The following is a 19,984-nucleotide window of genomic DNA, read 5'->3' as shown; positions in this document are numbered from 1 at the left end:
GGTTGTGGTGTTTCTTAGTTTAATAGTTTTTATTGTATCTATTTATTTGTTTATTTATTTATCTATTTGTCTAATTACTAGAATTCCGTTGTAATATTAGTTTATGAATATATTATATTAATTGATGAAAAATTAATGATATTAAATAGTTTGTACGTACTGTGTTTCATGATTGAGCTAGACTCTCATAATAGTGGATTTCTGATAACTATCAGGTTGGGTTGGCCCAAACAAATTTATAATATTTTATTTTATTTTGTTTATATATTGGGCCTTGATTTTGGTCATGATTAGGAGTTTGGCAATGGTGAGGCTTATTATGGGCCTTGGGCGCTTTAGACTGATCAGTGCCGGTTTGACCCATAGAATCAGGTCACTTGCTTCACCCTCATCCCAACAGACCCTTACGCTCTGTTTGGGTGGGGGTGAGGGAAGGGTAAATAAGAGTAAGGAGGGGTAAGTAACTATTATACCCCTGTTTGGGAAGAGGTGAGTTAGTAAGGGACAAGAGTAAGTAAGGGTAAGGCTTACCCTCCCTTACCCCTCAAATCTCGATTTTTCTTACACCCCAAATTGGGGTGTAAGCAGGGGAAGGTGAGAGCTGAAAATTATTTTATTTTTTATTTTTCTATTGTATCCTTAAATTTTTATTAAAAATCCAATTATACCCATTAAAAATAAACCTAGCGTACCACTACAAATAAATGTCTTCTCTCTCAAGTGGCCATACATAATTTCTCTGCTTTCAATCATTTATTTTTAAATAGTTTGTTGCAATTATTATACTTCAATTATTATTTTTTTATTTATTCTTTTAATAGTTTGCTTCAATTATTATGCTTCAATTATAATTTTTTTTCTTCTAAATAATTTATTTTTTATTCAATCTTTGTTAGATTTGTGCATTATTGTTTTGGTTTATTAATTTTATAATTTATTTATAGTGGACAATTATTATTTGTAAATTTAAGATTTATCATAATGAGTTTACCATTTAATAAATTATCTAATAAAAAAGGGTATTTTTGTACTTCTAATAATTATTTATCATTCTTTCACCTCTTTCCAAACATGAAAAATATACATTACCTTTCCTTATCTTTCCATTAATTCACCCATTTTCAAACATGAGATTTTTTTTTATTATAAACCTCTTCACCCTTCCCCTTTCTTACCCTCTCTTATCCTTCCATTAATTACCCTTTCCTCATCCCATCCAAACAGAGACTTAAGAGGTTGGTGACTAATAGACTAGACCTACGGTATAACTTAGAGATGTAGGATGATAATTGTTTTCAAATTCGATTTAATTCATCCTATATCTAATTAATTTCATTCAATCTCGATATTGTATGAGATAGGAACGAAGAAAATGTTTTATTATATGTATAATAATATATTATTATTTTTATTAAAAACAATTCATTTTCTAAATTATGTCTGAAACTTAAATTTATAGTTTATTTATTAATAAAAAATAATTTTATATAATAATAAATTAAAATGGAAAAATATAAAGAGAAAAGTCCTGGTGCCGCCTTGCCCCGCTCTTTAAATAGAATGTCTCTACCTTAGTCCCAAACTCCCATGACGATGGGGGAGCGATCTCTGCCTAGATATCATTCCTAAAAAGACGCCATCCATCGCAACCAGATTAGAGCACGCTCCTGCGAGATAACTTAGATCCAGACTACGTCGACTTCAAGCGGCATTGGGCTAAAAGCACAGCAGATTGTCAGTCTAGTCCCTCACCCAAAAAGTCACGAGACCTCTAAACAAAAATTAAAAAAAAAAACCCAGATGAAAGGGAGAAATGCCCCATCCGGACTAAGGAAGTCGTGGATCGACAAAAAACAAGACAAATAGTGATCTCAGAGCAACGCACATATGAGAAAAATTTTCTTTCTCTAGAATACATAGAAAAACACTCATTTGAAATCAAATACCATACTATTAATCTAATAATATCACCGAATATTTATTTGGAAAATATTTTTTAAAAAATATTTTTCATATTTAAATTATTTTTTTACGAAATAAAAACATTAATTTATGTAAATTTAATTAAAATCTAAACATTAAAGATGAAAGAGTTTTGATAAAAGAGAGAAAAATTTTTAAAATTTAAGTGAGGATAAATTATTATTTTCAAATTTTGTAAAGATAGAAACTAATCATTTATCAACAAAGGGGCTTTATAATTTATAAAAGAAAATATACGTATTTTAATTTAATTTTAAAATAATAAAAACTTAATTATAATTATAGCTAATCTTAGAGATAATTAAACTTTATCATGCTCTAATAATAATTATACATAGGAATGACTGCATGAGACTCATTCATTCATTTTTATGGCTATATATAAGACATACCATACCTTAACCATGAATTCAATTAATATTTTTAAAATTTAAATTTATCAAAAGATTTAATTAAAATTTATTATCAATTACTCCAATAAATTTTAAAATCTATTATTATTATTTAAAAAATTATAGAGTCCATTTAATTTTATATATTTTTATTAATAATCTATATAAAAAAATTATTTTATATTTAATTTATATTTTAAAAATTTAATAATATCATAAAATATATATTTTTATAATAATATTTATAAATTTATATTAAATAAAATATAATTTAAATATTATTATAAAAATATATATATCATATTTAATTAAAGATTTATATAAATAAATTTAAATAATAAATATTTAATATCTATCACTAATATTATTTTTTAAATATAAATTTATTCTAAATCGATCCTACATTATCTAAATTCATTGATTTGATTATATCAGGGACCCATAAAAACTTTGTCATCTCTGCACATAGCTAACTCTTTAAGAAGGGAAAAAAAAACCCACATTTTGGATTTTGATCTTAATTGGGCCTAGCGGGTCAGAACGAAATTCAACTTTTTTGCGGCCGGGGTCCGTTGACCTGCACAGGCTTAGAGCCCACTAGAAGGCCCACTACGCCACGACCCAACTATGGTTCCTCCATTTCAGCGGGAAACGCTATAAAAACCCCCATCCACTCCGCGCCACGACACACTCTCCGTAACCCCAATCCATTTGCTCAAACAAACACTGAACAACAATGACGCCGGAAATCACCATCACCGGATGCCCTTATAATCACAGCTCATATGTAGTTGACTTCTTCGGCACTCCCATCGACGTCAATGTAACTTCCTCCGCCTCCGTTGTACGGAAATGGCTCCGCACCACTCTCTTCCTCCGCCGATGCTATATTGGCCGCCTCGTCGTCGGTGTCGCCGTCCAGTGGAGTCCGTGGAACGGTGAAGAAACTCCCGCTGACACTCTTCAGCTTTGAGTGGGCACTCGCTGCTTGATCTTCCAACTCTCTGTGGCCACTACCGTTCCGAGTATTCTTCGTCGATTTCTCCTGTACCCCGACAACACTTTTGTTGGGGTTTGGAATAGCTTGGACAGGAAGAAGTTGTGGATGTCGGAACATGAGTTGAGGATTGACAGGCTTTTAGATTTGAGGAGATATGTATCGACTGATTATGGAGAGAGCCTTGCTAGGGCTTCATTAGAGAGGATTGTGGAGGAGTGTTTGGGCTATGAGGGGGTGAGATTGGAGAAGCATATCAGCATGAATGATTGGGGTGATGAGGATTTCTCTTATGAGTAGATTTTGCAGGCTTGTGTTGATGCTTACGTGGCCTTCGAGATAGGCAAGAACTTGCGTGCTTGGGAGCTATAGGTGTTTTGGAGTGCTTGCGTGTTTGTTACTGAATCTGGCCAAGCCCATCTCACTTTTTGCAAACTATATGCAGATTGTTTGTTTATGGAAATGGAGTTTGATAGGATTCTGAGAATCCATGAAAATATTGTGCTGTAAAACTTGCTAGAAATTGCAAATATAATGAAATCCTTTATTTAGTGTTCAATTGGGGTTTTTGAAGTGTGGAAAAAAAATTAGGGTTTTTGAAGAGTTTGGTGGTGTTGAATTTTACTACTGTATTTTTCGTTTGTGACTGATTTTTGTTTAATGTTTGTTGCTTGTCAAAAGCCTGATGGATCCTCATTTCAATACGAGGAAATTGAGATCCCAAGGCATAATTGCTTGCAGAGAAAGGAAAAAAACCAGCTTCTCATTGCATCTTTTTGCATTAATAGCGCATGTAACGCCTAAAATCTTGCCGATATGATGGTCTTCGCTTAGTCCCGGGTCTCCACTCTCCTGCTTCTCTAGCAGAGATTTGGCCATTTCATCCAAACACAAAAGCATTTGCCATGAACCATCCACACCGCATCCATCACAACTCAGACCCAGCGATCCTTGACGCTACAGTTCTTCGATTGCTGCATGAATCTTACCCTCACAGGAACGTCAGTTTATGAATTTGATGCATCTATTTTATTTTTCATATTGAACTATTTTTATTTTTATGTCTGGATTTGTCACATTTTGGCATTGAGTGTTCTTCATTTTATTATTTTTTTTTTGGTAGAATGAGAGCGTTTTGATTTTGATTGCTTTGGAGATATTTTGGTTAAATATTATGTTGTAATTCAGTTCAAAATAAAATGTTAAGAGTAATTGGATATTGGCAAAAAATTTCATTGAACAAATTGAATCTTAATCCATCACTTCCTAATTGCAAACAAAATGAAAAATTGATACAAAAAATAACAATGTAGTACAAATTTATATGTAACCATTTTCACTGAATCACAAATTCAATACTGATTTAGATTATGTTTGCCTCCGAAGTTATCTTGGCCGCCTTGTCCTTGGCGTCGGTGTTCTGTGGACTCGGTCCAGCGGCAAAGACCTCCTGCTGACACTCTCTAGCTCTATGTGGCACTCGCTGCTTGATCTTACACACTACCTCTTCTATTACTGAATTTTGTTTAATTTATGCGTTTTTTTTTTTTTCTGAAATCTTTGTTGTTGTTTTTTTTTTAATTGTTGTTGCTTCTTGGAAAGCCCGAAGATTGTTGTGATTTCAATACGAGAAAATTGAAATTTCCCTTGCACAATTACTTGCAGAGAAAGGAAGAAACCAATGACACGGTATCGTTTTCTCACTGGCAGCCTTTGCATTTAAGGCATATGGATAGGGCACGCATAAAGTCTTGCTAGTTTCACGTTCTTCCTTTTTCAGCCCTGGGTCTTCCTCCTCGTGCTTCTCTGGCAGAGACCAAAGCCCTAGATAAACCCAAAAGAATAGGTTGATGGGTTTATGATACCTTAACCCAAACGCTGATCCTAAAATGGGCTGGGCTATGTAAAAAGCAAAGAGCCCAAGTGACAAAACAAACGCTTCTATCACCTGAAGTCACCAATCACCGTGCTCCCCCTTTCCTTCTTCTCTCCTCCGCAGTTATCTTGAGCATACGCTTCCTTATCTTCCCATCTTCTAAAACCTCAATTTATTTCTATTTGGGTGCTTTTCCATCTCTGACTTATACTTGCATGGATAGGCACAGGGGTGATCGCTACGGAGGCACCGCCAACAATCCCACCGCCTCCTATAACCAAGACTCTTCCCATAATCGTCAACCCTCTCGCTTCTCATATACTCCCGCCGATGGCGCCGATGGTACCAATACTTCCAGCACTTATGACCACCGGAGCCCTAACAACTATCATGGTGGTGGTGGCAGTAACCACCCTTTGGACAGTCATCCCCATCATCCTTCTTCTGCTGGCGGATTTGGAGGAGTAGGAGGATTTGGACCACGGGGTGGTGGTGCTGCCCGTAGTGGAAGATTTTGGCAAATGAGAGGAGATGGAGAGTTTGGGTCTAATTACCAGGCGCCACTGAATCCGCCTCAGCTTCTGTCGGGACAGAAACGAGGGTATCCTTTTGCTGGCCGCGGAAGTTCTCCCGGTGAGCTTTTTAATTGATTGATTATTGATGGAATTTTGGCTATGTGTTGCTTTCGTATATATTTTGGGTATTAATATTGACTGATATTAGCTTCCTTGTAACTACTTGCATGTGTTTTTAGTGTTCTGCGAGTTATTCTTGTTTGTAAATGAATACAGGTTTCAAGGTCTGCCATCTGTGCTTAATTCACGTTTTTTGAAGAAAAGTTGTCAGTCAACATATGTGTGGAGAAAAATGGGATTAGGGGCTTAGAGAATATTACTCACTTAAGCTATGAATTTGTTCTTAAGGGCAGGATTAAATGTTTTCACATTTTTCTGTCTTCTTTTAATTTTGAAATTTGATTATGGCAATTGCTTCATTGCTCTCCATTGACATTACACTTTTGAACCTCCACTACAATATTCAGTGAAGTTGTTAATTCTGTCCTTTTCTTTCATGCTTATAAATCTTTTTTGTACTGTGTTTCTGCAACATAAATGCTTGTTTATCCTGTTGCCTGGGGATTTAATTCTCTGCTTTTGCCACCTATTTCAAGCATGTGTTTGATATTTTTCCTTGTCAGAAGGGCTTTTGAAGATATTCTTCTTGTATATATTGATTTGGATCTGCATCATATTGTGTTTTTAATGTTATTTGCTTCTTCAAAGTCAATTTGTTTTTCCCTTGAGGTGGTAATGAATTTAATTTTCTCTTTTTTTTTTTTAGATCGTTTTGATGGTGGTAGCTTTGCCAAGCTCTTTGTGGGATCTGTTCCAAGGACTGCTACTGAAGAAGATGTAAGTTTTTTAATGTATGCAAGAGCATATCGTCTATGAAGTTATATCAGACAATGGAAGCATACGAGACTCATAACTCAAAGTGTGTGTGTGTGTGTGTGTGTGTGTACACTTCAACCTTCTCAACTCTTGTGTGGCTGGATTCCAAACCATTGGTAAAGCTTATGTGTGTCGGGTCTGGTTTATGAGTGATTTAAAATTTCACTTGCCTATTATTCTTCTTTCTGACATGTTTATTCTCAAGTAAGTTCTGGTGATTTAAATATGCCATCTAGTTGCATTGGAAACCATAATGTGAATTCCTTTTTGGTATCTAAAATGATCAGCTCTTGCATTTTTTTTTTCTCACAAAACTTTTGTGAATGTCTTTGTTATTATACTAAACTCAACTAAGCCTATTTGTTTCATTTCTAAATACTATGCTTGACTAAACTCTACACTACTTATATATTACTACATTTTTCAGGTGCTCTTTGTTTGAATTCCTGTGTTTTGTTAAACAATTCTCATTTGATGCCAGATTCGCCCCTTATTTGAACAATATGGAAATGTGATAGAGGTTGCCTTGATCAAAGATAAGAGAACAGGACAGCAACAAGGTACGTATAAAGGCCTTTTTTTAATGAAATAATTGTGATTCAAACCTATCTTATTTCAGGTCCTCTAAGAGGCTGATGGTAGCAAAGTATGCTCATCTTTCGTCTCGGTTTGTTTTTGCAACAAGTTTCGGGGCTTGTTGGTTTTGGTTGCAACCCCTTTTTTTGTCTACATCCTGTCAAAACAAGAAGGCAACACATATAAACCTACTAAAAACCAGTTTGTGTATAGCAGTTGGGGACTTCAAGATGATTAGATCCTCCTCTTGTCATGCTGGCTGCGGCAGTGGGGGCATTACCCAAGAAGTCATTTGTATTAGGAGTGTCTGTTTACATATTGTAGCTCTTTAATGTTGGGATTTTTAAGGCAAATTTGTACATTTAGTGACTTGGAAAAGAAAATGCTTAAGTTATTGCTTTTTTCAATTGGTGTTAAACATTTTGTAATTTGACAGAATTTTGTGGTTTGTTCTAGATCATGAGCCTGGGAGTATTTAATTCAGAATGCATTGGAATGTCTGTGTATCAGCTTGTACACTGTGATGTGAGATGGATTGAGAGTTAGATAGTTTGTCTTATATGGTTGGTTACTGGATTAATCAACTTGGTGATTGTGGGTTGTATGTTCTTTAAAGCTGCGTTGGAAATTGTGAATGCCTTGATTGTGGGATGGATGTTGTGTATTTAGTTCTTTATTATCCACAGCGTTGGTTGAGTTAGTTCTAGTGCTTGAATGGGAATGTGAAGCTTGTGTTTTATTGGTAAATCTAGGCAGGATGCTTGTAATTTGGAGTTCATGGTTTGGATCTTTTTTCTTGAGCATGGATATGATGATTATTTGCCATCGGGTGTTGAGAAATGTGATGTATATTACTTTCTTTTCCTCAATTTATGAAGTTAGCCTCTTGCTTGTGGGATTGATATCGAGTTCCATTATTATCTTGTTTCTAATACATAAGGAAGCTTTTGAGTCTGTTCTCTGCTTGATTTTAGTGTGTTTTTCATTTACAATGATATGTAGTAGAAGGATAGTTGTACCTCATGGTTTGGCTTGACTAATGTTGACCATGAGTTTGACAGTTGTGTGATATCGTGCTAAAAAATGTGATTTTACAGATTTTGTGTGGCCCATGTGTTCATCTGGTGTGCTGTGGTTATGATTTTGAAAGAAGTGTCTGTTAGGTTCTCTTATTTTATTATGATCTTAATGTGTGGGCTATGTGCTAGAATTGGTGATTGGTCAATCTCAGAAATTGCATGGTTAAGTTTGTTGACTATTATCAATTGTTATAGCTCTCTTAATGCTTGTGAGGTTGAGGGCAGTCTTGGTAACTAGTGGTTTACCTGCAGGTGCCAAGGTTGGTTTTTCGCTTATGATTTCGTTTACCCCAATTGCTCTTTCCTTGTTTTGCTCGGCTTGTGATCTAGTATATCTAATATAGCAAGTCGCAAATAACTTTCTTTTTTCTATTTAAGAGTATGAATATATTCTTTGTTGGATGTTTGTTAGATTGTATTCTCCCAAGTTCCCTGTGATGGCTTTACTTTTCTATGGAAGCCTATCATGTTATGTGAGAAACTTGTGTGGTGATGAAATTATCTTGAGAACTTGTGTCTTGATCATTATCGTATGTTTCCATGCTGTACAGTTTGAAATCTTATGAATATAGAGTGGTGCACTTTTTTGTTTATTTAATCCCAAATATTGCCTTCTTGTTCATTTGTATGTGAACTAATTTTCAAATTTGCAGACCTTCAATTTCAGTCATGTGCTGGCCTCCTTTCCTTGCTTTAGACCAGTGAAATTAGCTATTATTTACCTAGTATCTGAAATGAGATCATGATGGTTGTTGGCACCCCTTATGGATGAGGAATGTTATGATATTCTAGCTACTTTTTATCTGCTTGAGTTCTGTATGGGCACTAGAAATCATTTTTAGAATTTGTATTTGTAGCTTTACAGGGTTGGCACTTGGCAATGATTCAGCGATATTTTGGGATGTGTCATTCATAGCATGGTTGTTCTCTTTATGTCGCAGTGATTGCCAAATATGTAGTTTCTGGTGGCAACATCAATTCTATTTTTTTTTCTCTAGTTATTCAGGAGATATGTGCTTGAATTTTAAGGTGTGCATATTTGTGGATGGAATGGAGTAGAAAGTAGAATATTTAAAGGAATGTGGGACAGGCAAATTGATATGACTATGTTAAATTTTGGGACACTGGCCTTGAGGGTAGCAAGATAAGAGTGTGTATAGCATTATTATTTTATGGGTTGATTTTGTCAAGTAGCAGTATATGAGATCCCTCTTGCTGCCATGCTCATGAATTATTGTGATCATATGATTGGCCATTCGTTTTTGGTTTGTGACTTGTATTGTTCTTCGAGAATATTCTGCATGATTGTTGCAACAGGAGACTCGATCATTTTTTTTTTCCGAAGAGTAAATAGCTCACTGAGCTATCCTTCTCCCCATTTAGCATCCTGTACAGCCCCTTTCTTCCATTTATCTTCAGTGAAAGGCCTGGGCATTGAAATATGACTCTCCATCTAGTAGGATCACATCCAGGTATACCAACTTAGTCAACCCAGTTAGTTTTTAATTATTCTTACTCTCCTCGACAAAAATTCACTCAATGTAGCTTTTACCCATTCTACTTTAGTTGTATATGGTATGTGGATGTCTTTCCTAATATAAATTTTAGAACACTGGAAGTAAAACCTAGAAACTTAGTAATATTGGCAATTTTTTTTTTTTTTTTTTTTTTTTTTTTTTTGCAAATAGGCATTTTCTCTAATTTTATTTTGGCCTTTTGGGATCCATACATGCTATAAACTGTGTTTTACTTTGCGAAGATGATAGTTGTTTTGCTTATCTCATGTGCACATAGCTTGACAATGTAGCTAAGATGGTTGCCTTCTTTGTATGGTGATCTCATTTCCTTTTGATGATGTTAATGGTTGCAAAACTGTAGAAAGATCTGTGAAAGATTTTCTGTAAATTTTCTAATTCATTAATTTGTTATTAATTTTGTCTGTTTTGGTATTATATATATTTGTGTGTGCTTAATTGAGGGCAATCCCATTTTGACATTAGAATGTACTATCAATGGTGATTGTATTCACATACTTGGTAGTTGTTGTATTGTATGTTTGTGGACATACAAGTGGGAGGAGAGGTGCAGTGGACTGTTTATATTGCTTGCTTTATCAATATTATTCTGTTTTTGTATTTGAGCATTCCCATCTGCCATGTTGCGAGGTATTGAGATGGAAATGTCTTGTGTTGCTGCTTTGGGTTGTGTTTGATCTTTCTTTTATAGTGTTCTTAGGATTGCTAGCATAGTTTATCTGTTATTTCCTTCATTATCTTTACACAAACTACTGTACAGGGAAATGCATTTTGAATTAGTTATGAGCTGTAATTCCTGGCTACAAGGCAGTGGAAAAGAAATCCACTGCATCTTGTTTACTGGTTCTGTGTGAGATCTCCTCATTCAAACATGTCATCTTGTCATCTTTATTTTTATATTCAAATATTAGAGTTGTCATCTTCACTAAATCCTTCAAATTGCAATGATTTTGGTATAACCTAGCAGCTTATATTTGTAAATTTGGGCTCTCTGAATGCACCTTGTCCTTTCTCATGACAAAGGCCTGTCATATTCAATGACCAGATAATAAAAGCCAATCAAATTTGTGGGTCTAGAGTTTTAATTATTCGCGGTGTTCGTGCCTGTCTAATCATGTGCAGCTGGCATAAGCGTTTGATTTATTTGCATCTTTCTGCCACTGTTAGAAATGTACCAAATAATATCAGGTTAAAAACCTTTCAATTATGCAGGTTGTTGTTTTGTTAAATATGCAACTTCTGAAGAAGCTGATAGGGCCATTAGAGCTTTGCACAATCAACATACTCTGCCTGGAGTGAGTTTTATCCTTATGCTACTTATTAATAGTTAAAACAATTGTAGTAGTTTCACATTTTAAACATTCCTTTTCCTTTTCCAGGGAGTAGGTCCTATTCAAGTAAGATATGCTGATGGGGAGCGAGAACGCATTGGTAACAATCCATGGCTCGCTGAACTTGTTAGCTTTTGAAATACGATATTTTTGTCTTATCTAGAAATTTTATTCTATGTGTTTGGGTTTTCCAAAATTGGTCATCTTGTACATATCAGAGTTGCATTATCGCAATAATTATGTGTGATTAACAGTCCAAAATTTTCATAAAATGGTGATATTATGTATTTCTTTCCTAGATGATAGTATCGAGAGTCTAGTCTTTTCCATCATTAATTGCTTTGTTGAATGAAATTTTTTCTCCTGGAACTTTAGCTTTACAGAAAATAATTTATGCATATGGGTTCTTTTATCTTGAAATTTTCTAATTCCCAGCCTTAATGCTTTCAGTTTTTCCATGATAGGTGCAGTTGAGTTCAAATTGTTTGTTGGGTCACTGAACAGACAGGCTTCAGAAAAGGAAGTTGAGGAAGTATGTCACATCTGTCAATTGGTTGGGTTTATTCTGCTGTCCAAAATTAACATTGTTGCAGCACCATCTCTCCTCACTTAAAATTACAGTTGTCACAGAGGAAGCTTTTCTTTTCTCCCCTGGTGGAGAAGTAAATTTTGCTGATCTGCTTTGACAAATAGATACATTGACCATCATTTGGAATACATTTAAATCTTGCTTGTTGTGTACTTCTAATTTAAAGGCACGAATGTTGTAATAGTAGCAACTTTCCTTTTTCAGATTTTTTCACCATATGGCCATGTTGAAGATGTCTATCTCATGCGTGATGAATTGAAGCAAAGCCGCGGTGTGTTCTTTTTATTATTTTTTATTTTGATCTAAATATTATGTGCCTGTTTTTGAGTTGGAGGTTTGGATTTTCAGTCTTGCATTTATTTGCCAAGCTTTGGTGTGATATTTCAAAAGCGAAATCAGAAGAGCATTCTTTTCCGTGCTATTTGTGAACTAATCAAATGCTTGATTCTAATATTATTATTATTCATTTCCTTAAAACATTTGCAAAATACTAGGTATCTACTTATTGTAGTCTTTAGAAGGTATGAGATTGCTAATGTGATCAATACATACAATCTCAGCTCTTAATTCATTTGGCCAGCAGTTTGTACTTTTAAATTTCATTTCTTGTGGTGTTTGTCTACATGAATCTAATGCCATTGTGTTTCTATTTTCCTGTTGCTGTTGCTTTTCTTTAATTCATTCTGAAGGATGTGGATTTGTTAAATACTCTGATAGAGAAATGGCGCTGAGAGCTATAAATGCTCTTAATGGTATCTACAGAATGAGAGTAAGCGCACTTTTTCACTTTCATTTAGTTAAGTTCACTGAATATCTTCCAAGTTTGATGCATTAATTTCTGTTTGTTCTGAATTTTAGGGTTGTGATCAACCATTGACTGTTCGGTTTGCTGATCCTAAAAGGCCCAGGCCTGGAGATTCAAGGTTTGTTGGCTGATAACATCTTTCTTCCTTTATGTGCAAGTTTGGTGTGTTTGCTCTTTATTTGTTGGCTTTTTTCAGTGGGGATAGGAGAGGGGATAGAAAAGCATATAAAGTCTTAAATATGGTATCTTTAACATCAAACATAAGATTATAGGTACTTTTTCTTGCGGTGTTTGCAATTTACACCAATACCTGTTTAATTTTCTCAGAGGTGGTCCTGTGTTTGGAGGTCCAGGCTGTGGCCCTCGATTTCAAGCTCCATGGATCAGGTATTTTTCCTTTTCTCATTTTGATGTAATTAATGCCTTTTCACTTCAGCATCTACTTTTTAACACCGTGGTTTTCATGGTCACTCTTATTAGACCTGCGCCCAATTTTGGTGACCGAATGGGTGATCGAGGTCCACCTAATGGTTGGCATCCAATGAGTCCTCAAAATGTGGGGCCTTCCTCCAATGCAGGTGTCCGTGGTTTGGGGATTCAGCTGCTTCCTAGTTCTAGTAACCTAGCAACGCATTTAAATCAGGTAAGGAGAACTGGGTGGTTATCTGATACATTGATACTCTGCTGCTGTTGCTGCTAGTGGTATTGGTTTAATGTTTGATTAGAATATTATCTTGCAATTAAATGAAAAAAAAAAAAAATCTATTTGATAGTACATTGATGTTCTGATCAAGTTCACATTTGAACTTGGTGCTTTCCTGCTCTTTTAATTGATCTTGTGTTACATTTGTTCTGTTTGTTTGCATACTGGTTTAGATGCTTGGTGCTCCAACCCTTAGCTCCATTTAGCTAAAATCTGATATATGCTTTGATTTCTGGACTTAGGGTGGTCCTTCTGACAGTGCTCCCCCAGGACATGTTGTTTCTTCTACTACACAACAGGTATGTGAAGAACGTCTGTTGATGGCTACATAGAATGACTTAAGAATGATGATGTTTTTTCTCCCCTGAATTTTAAGCAGCATTTACAGCAAGTTCCACCAGTCAGCCAGCAAATCTCTACACTACAGAAACCCCTCCAATCTTCCCAGCATTTGCCTCCTCTTCAATTACATCCTCAAGTTACATCTTATTCACAGACAGAGACTTCCCATGTTGGTCAATTACATGCTCCACTTATTGCTGGTCAAACTCCATTCACTCAAGCACCTCCATCACAGCAGTATCTTGGTATGAGTGGACAGTTGTCTGCTTCTCAATCTCAGCTCCAGCAGGGTGCCTCAACTGGTACACCATTATCAGCGCCTTTGAATATCAACCTACAATCTCATTCTGTGTCTGCTGTGACAAATCAACAACAGATGCCTGCTCCTGTCCAGCAGCAACTGCTCCAGCCTCCTCAGCAGTCCCCCTCTCAATTAGCTCAGATGCTGTCGCAACAGACACAAACTTTGCAAGCAACCTTTCAGTCATCTCAGCAGGTGTTCTCACAGCTTCAACAACAATTGCAGATGATGCAACCATCAAATCAAGGTCTAACATTGCAGCAGAGTTCTCAGCCTACTAAACAGCAGGTATGATTGGATTGGAGGGTAAAGAGTTCACATTTTAAACTTTAAAAACAGAAAGTAGAGGGAGAAAAAGGCCAGTGATGGCTTAGCACAATGGTGAAGAAGTGGGATTGGTTAGGTTTGGTTCCTGGGTTCATTACTTGCCTTTCATTGAAAACTGGGGGAAAAATGATGTATTTTGCTGAGGTTGATGCACATAGATAACTGAAGCAATTGTTAAAAAATGATTTAGATACATCATTTTGAGTGATGGTAAAACATGGAAATCGGGTATAAAATGTGGTATTCATTTAATATTATTTTCTTGGGATAAAATTTCACTAGTCCATTCTATTAGTGGTAGATGCTAATTTCTCCTTGTGGATGTGACATGTTTAGATGTTGGGACATGGGTCAACTTCCATCTGGTAAAGACCTGCCTGCCAATTTGTCACATTAGGAGGTGCTGTTGCTATAGCACCTTGCTTTTGGCCCCTCATACTCTTAATATTAGGACTGGAGATAGGAGGAGTTTGAGTGGTTAGCTCTTCTTTCCTGCAAAGTAGCTGGGATGGAAAGGTGATTGTTTGCTCCTAGCTCTAATACTAGGGCTATGTATCTCTCATAATCTTCATTGTAGAAATTCTTGTCAGGGAAAGGTATCCCTAACTAGCAGTTACAGACTTTAAAGAAGATATTAGAAATAGAGAGATAGGAAGAAGTAGAAAGAGGAATTGGGAGAGAAATGGAGTGAAAAAGAATATAGTATCGGAATTCTTGATATTGATTACAGGTGTTCAATACAACTTTGTTTATACACTGATTCAGCTGGAATATATCCTGTTCCCACGAAACTATTCTTCCTCTCTAACAAATTCTATAACTGCCTCCAACATCCCAAACGGACTCCAGACATCTAAACCATAATTATAACTCTCTTCTAACTTCTATTAGACTCTTTACTAGGCTTCTTCCTATACCTAGTATGTCAGTATGTAACAATTCTCTCCCCATATTATGTTTCATTCTTTGAATCATGGCCTTCTCTGTTGTTTAAGCTCATTATTGTGCTGTCTTGCTTTAAAAATTTATAAAATTGTGGTTTCCTCTAAGAATGTTCCTTTCTGTGATTACATAGTGGCCTGGGATTCCACCAAAAGCAGTTGCTAGTGCACCGGCTGCAGATGTGCCTCCATCTACTTCTGCTTCTGGTGCACCTGTAGTAACTCAGCCAGTGGCTCCTGTAAAATGTAATTGGACAGAGCATACCTCTCTTGAGGGTTTCAAGTACTATTACAACAGTGTAACTCGAGAAAGCCAGGTGAGAAACTAATTGCTTGACTTGCTCTACTGTGGGTGTTTTATGTTCAAACTAAATGATGAGTTTGTCAACAGTGGGAGAAACCGGAGGAGTTGACATTATTTGAACAAGCACCACAGCAGCAGCAATTGCAACAAAAATCTCCAATTCAACAGCCTCAAGTTCTGCCCGCTCAGCAAGTGCCACAAGCACAACAATTACAACTACAAGCTCAGTTCCAAACACAGTTTCGCCACCAACAGCAGTTGCAACAGCCTTCCTTTCCTTCATTGGTCAGTATCTATATAATTTTCAGAGCTTTTAAATAGTTGGTTTTCAATTCCTAACTCTATTATGTGGAAATCCAGTTTGCTGCTTCGGGAGTTAGAGTTCAACAAGATGCTCAGGTAAAATATCATCTTTGTAAGAAATGTTTGCATTCTGTGCTCAAAAAAAATATAGAAAATGCCTTTCTAGGATTTTTGTCTGCTAAAATTTCTAATGTCTGTCTACAGTAAGCACTTAATATAAACATCTATTTAATTTAGATACTCCTGATTGAAGAATTTCAATATATTATATGATCGCTTTGAAACAGGGTCTTAACTCATTCTGTTGTGAGTTCTTCATACACTTGGTTTTCATCTTTCTTCTGGATCTTTCTGGCTTTGCAGGAACTTGGTTATACACAATTACCTGCTGCAGCTAATTCAGTTAATGACCCAGCAAGCATTCAGGAATCTTCTTTGCTCTTTTCTTTTCATTTTTTTCCCTCCCTTTTTTGTGCATGTTCCTATTTCTTTTCTGTAATTCTACGTTTGTACTTTTATCTCTGAAGTCATTTCTGCCACAGGGGGTTCAGGCTGCTCCGGAGTGGATGTGGAAGAATAAGGCAGCAGGTAATCTGGTTTTAAATTTTATTTGATGTTAGTCTGGGAAGTGGCTAGCAATGAAGGGCATTTCTGTTATTGCTCCCAACTTGTCTAGTAAAAATTTTGAATGGTTGAAGGGGGTTCCAGTACCATACACACGGCCATATGAAGTAGTGGATTCTTATGGAGGATCTGAGGATGGTTGCAAAATTGAGCCTTGCAGTGACAAAGTTTGGGAGTTCATAACAGTCCCTGATGAAATTGTGGGTTTTCTTTTATTTGTTTTCACATCTAATCTTATAATGTTTGTTTCCAGGAACTTGAAGCAGAAGAGAGGGTTCCAGGGCAGCAGAGGCATAATGTTGCTGCTATTCAAATGCCTGGTGAGAAAATGGTGGCATGCTCAGTGACAAGGCAAGGGAAGGCAACAGCGGCACTTACTGCAAACCAAAATGCTAGAAATGAGAACTAGAATGGTTTCTGCAGCCTGTAGCTTCCCGCATTGCTCTGGGATTTACTGTCTCAGTTACTGAGCAAATTGAGCATGTCTCATCAGTACATGGGGCATGTAATGGCGACACACTCTGTTGAAGTCCAAATCCAAATGTTATGTAACATTTCCAGTAGTTGTTGTAATATGCATGTTAGTCCCATTTAGCACCTTGATTGGAAACTGCTGGATGGCAAATTGATACCCATGAAAAATACTGTTAATAATAATAATAACTCTTATTTGATCAAAGTTGTATTGCCCTAGTTCAAAGCATAGAGGGATCTTGCAATGAACCTGACTACAGGTATTATCATCTTGCTAATAAGCTAGGAGTTTAATTGACAGCCCTACAGTTCTTGCGAATCTCCCCAGATGTCCCAGACAGTGGCCTCAGGCTTCCCATTTTTAACATTGAATTCTTGAAATCCTCATAGAACAAGAATGGGTCCTCCGCATAGGATTCGACTATCTGGCGTGTTTGGTCATCATCAGTCACAAGGGTCTGGTCGGATGGAAGTAATCCCTCCCCCGAAAGAAGATTAAGGTAGTACTGGTTGTCAAATGTTGCTGGAGTCACCAAGTCAAGGTGTGCTAGCGTAGAGGTGCTGTCGGGTTCCGAGCACAGCTGTTGCAGTGACTGAATGAAATCCAAATTAATATCAGGGCCATTGGAGTTGGCTGTCCTTTGAAACCGAGAGCTGAAGGTTGTGCATCTAGCCTTTCCTATAGTATGAGCACCTGCCACATTAAAAATAATATTTTCTCAATCACTGTTAATTACACATGGTAGACGGACCTATTAAAGCCAAGCTGAGTAGGTTAAGTGAAATGTTAATGTTTGATCAAAGTGTTGTCAGAATACCAGAGAGGGCAACCATGTCATTTAGTGAGAGGCCAACATTCTGAAAGCTGGTCACTAGTGTTGCCACAGTAGAATTTGGAGCAGGAATATTGTCGATGGCTGCAGATTTGCTAGCGCTCAAGCTGTCCTTCCTACCCATCTGGACTTCCCAACTTGGTCCACCTGACTGAAAACAGATTAGTTAGATTAGCTCAAATCATTAAAAGATAATGGGACCTAAACTGACTTTAAATCCACTAAGAAAATTCATTAATTGTTCTTTGAGGGAGTGGCCAAGATGTTACATACCAGAACAACAGAATCTCTGGCAACGATTGCAAGAATATCAGCACAAGATACAGTTTGAGGACAAACAGATTCTAGTTCGGATTTAATTCCATCGATCACTTCAAATCCTCTCAACGAATTCAAGTTGGGTGGTGCAGTTTTTTCACCCACAAAATTGCCAGTATCATCTAGCAACACTGAAGCGTCGCAGCCCTGCAAAACTCATCATCATGCACATTTAATTTATCTCCATTATAATTACAGTTAAAGAGAAGAAAATATGGCATATAAGCATGACTTGCATTAACAAAGCAATCATGGAAATGAAGACGAAGTAGGGAAGCTGCCATTCTTGGGTCTTGAGAGATTGCAGTTTCAACCCAAGAGAAGATGATAGCTTCTGCCTCTGGGCAGCTTTCTTGGTAAATGTTAAATTGCAGAACAAAACCAGTATCATCTATGCATGTTTCATTCAAGGTGGATGGTGTCTCTGCAAATGCAATTACAACCTTAAGCATTACAAAACAGAAAGCTAAGCGCTTTGCCATTTTTGCACTGATAACAAGTGTTGTAATGAGTTGGGTTATATAGACTCAAGATTATGTCATTAATTGTAGCAGAGAGCAGTTAAGGGACAGCAATGGGAGAACTTAGAAGAGGTCAAGTTCACATATACGAATCACATACATAATGCCATGTGCTTCCTTGTGCCTTTCTGAGAATCCCTCTCTCTCAAACTTGCTGTTGGGGATGGAAAATTTCCCTCTTGTTAAGAGATAGTGAGCTCATGAAGTTGAGGCTTGTTAGGTTTTGAAGAGATAGTGAGGTCATGGAAGTTGAGGCTTGTTAGGTTTTGAACTGTTCCATTCATGAATTCATTCCTTGCAGGAGCCACATGGAAACAATAATTCTTGGGTCCCTTTTGAAGGAACCTTGCAAATTCTGTGGGGAAAAGAAATGAATATACATACATTTCAATTTCATATTATCAAAATCAACTATATGGGAAATAAATTAAATCGGCTCTTGTGACCTTTATTACTTTGGTTTACAAAACCTTTTTTCTTTATAAGCAGTTTACAAAACCATTTGATATTGTTCGCTCTAAAAACTGATCTCGTGTGAGTCGGATTCAACATCAAACCAATATGGACTTAATGGATCAACCTTAGACAACTCAGTAGGGAGATCGATCAGAATTTTACAGTTCGGAAGATGTTAACCCGATCAAAGTAGAGCTCGGCATGATATTAACACAATAAAATCAAGCTCGGTATGACATGATTTGAAAACAAAAACAATTAAGTACGATGAGCGTGATTTTCACCAAAAATACATAGTACAATTCGATAAAATACAGAAAAAAGCGTACGTGTATGAAAGACAATATCTCTACATTTATCAATAGAATCCTAAAATAGTGTCAAAAGTCTTTATAACACTATAAATAAATCAAAGGCGCCTACTAAAGTCCATGTTTTTACGCTCTGAAATATTTTACTGTTTCATTTATTTGAGCTCTCAAAACTTTTTAATTTTAGCATCGAAGTAGCTATTAACCTTATTTTCTTTTTAATTTCAAGTGACCTGAGATTTATTTAGAGACTTGAAAATTCACAGCAACATCAATTAATCTTATATGAATCAGACTTAGCATTAAATCGACCCACATGAGATCCGATTTTAAGGCCAACTATATCAATATTGAATTCATCTAAGGCATTCATAATTGATTGATTGACAAATAGGCAAAGTTCATGATATATGGAAATGAATATAAATGATATTAATCTCAAATCACTATTGCTTCACATTTTATGAATCTATATTCAATTGCAGGGTTTACAATTTGTTAATTAACAAAGATTCAATTGCATGAACAAGGCCTTTTTTATTTATAAATCTTTGTAATTTCACTTTACATAATCTCTAATAAAATTTAAAAAAAGAAAGCACTTTATTAGAA

At 36.1% G+C, this 19,984-nt stretch overlaps 2 protein-coding genes and 1 pseudogene across 6 annotated transcripts; 2 read left to right on the top strand and 1 right to left on the bottom strand.

Annotated features, from left to right (window-relative positions):
• Positions 1–2,933: 2,933 nt before the first annotated feature.
• LOC110669424 (uncharacterized) lies at positions 2,934–3,931 on the top strand (annotated as a pseudogene).
• Positions 3,932–5,315: 1,384 nt separating this feature from the next.
• LOC110669403 (flowering time control protein FCA) lies at positions 5,316–17,138 on the top strand. 5 transcript variants are annotated; one of them, XM_058136924.1, is made up of 19 exons: positions 5,316–5,881; positions 6,590–6,660; positions 7,181–7,259; positions 11,102–11,184; positions 11,269–11,320; positions 11,685–11,752; positions 12,014–12,080; positions 12,499–12,578; positions 12,668–12,732; positions 12,942–13,001; positions 13,095–13,257; positions 13,560–13,616; positions 13,661–14,248; positions 15,363–15,545; positions 15,620–15,817; positions 15,893–15,931; positions 16,199–16,262; positions 16,379–16,423; positions 16,713–17,138. In XM_058136924.1, the coding sequence occupies exons 1-19, from the start codon at positions 5,464–5,466 to the stop codon at positions 16,718–16,720; spliced, it is 2,388 nt and encodes a 795-aa protein (XP_057992907.1). In that variant the 5' UTR covers positions 5,316–5,463; the 3' UTR covers positions 16,721–17,138. The 5 variants fall into 5 exon arrangements, 1 of the variants encoding a protein (XP_057992907.1); XR_009144320.1 differs by having other exon boundaries at positions 13,706–14,248; positions 16,199–16,423; XR_002497678.2 differs by having other exon boundaries at positions 13,694–14,248; positions 16,199–16,423.
• LOC110669404 (peroxidase 40) lies at positions 17,107–18,597 on the bottom strand. The gene is made up of 4 exons (XM_058136925.1): positions 18,321–18,597; positions 18,040–18,231; positions 17,752–17,917; positions 17,107–17,627 (listed from the first exon to the last, which is right to left on the bottom strand). The coding sequence occupies exons 1-4, from the start codon at positions 18,564–18,566 to the stop codon at positions 17,224–17,226; spliced, it is 1,008 nt and encodes a 335-aa protein (XP_057992908.1). The 5' UTR covers positions 18,567–18,597; the 3' UTR covers positions 17,107–17,223.
• Positions 18,598–19,984: the final 1,387 nt, after the last annotated feature.

This window comes from Hevea brasiliensis, chromosome 15 (genome assembly GCF_030052815.1).
Source record: "Hevea brasiliensis isolate MT/VB/25A 57/8 chromosome 15, ASM3005281v1, whole genome shotgun sequence".
NCBI lineage: Eukaryota > Viridiplantae > Streptophyta > Magnoliopsida > Malpighiales > Euphorbiaceae > Hevea > Hevea brasiliensis.
This window is presented reverse-complemented; position numbering and strand designations above follow the sequence as displayed.

Coding starts and splice junctions, on each gene's coding strand:
- LOC110669403 (XM_058136924.1), top strand. CDS start 5,464: ATGGATAGGCACAGGGGTGATCGCTACGGAGGCACCGCCAACAATCCC. Junction 11,185..11,268: donor ATCAACATACTCTGCCTGGA/GTGAGTTTTATC, acceptor TTCCTTTTCCAG/GGAGTAGGTCCTATTCAAGT. Junction 15,932..16,198: donor GAGTTCAACAAGATGCTCAG/GTAAAATATCAT, acceptor CTGGCTTTGCAG/GAACTTGGTTATACACAATT.
- LOC110669404 (XM_058136925.1), bottom strand. CDS start 18,566: ATGGCAAAGCGCTTAGCTTTCTGTTTTGTAATGCTTAAGGTTGTAATT. Junction 17,918..18,039: donor CCAGAGATTCTGTTGTTCTG/GTATGTAACATC, acceptor ATCTGTTTTCAG/TCAGGTGGACCAAGTTGGGA. Junction 17,628..17,751: donor TGACATGGTTGCCCTCTCTG/GTATTCTGACAA, acceptor TTAATGTGGCAG/GTGCTCATACTATAGGAAAG.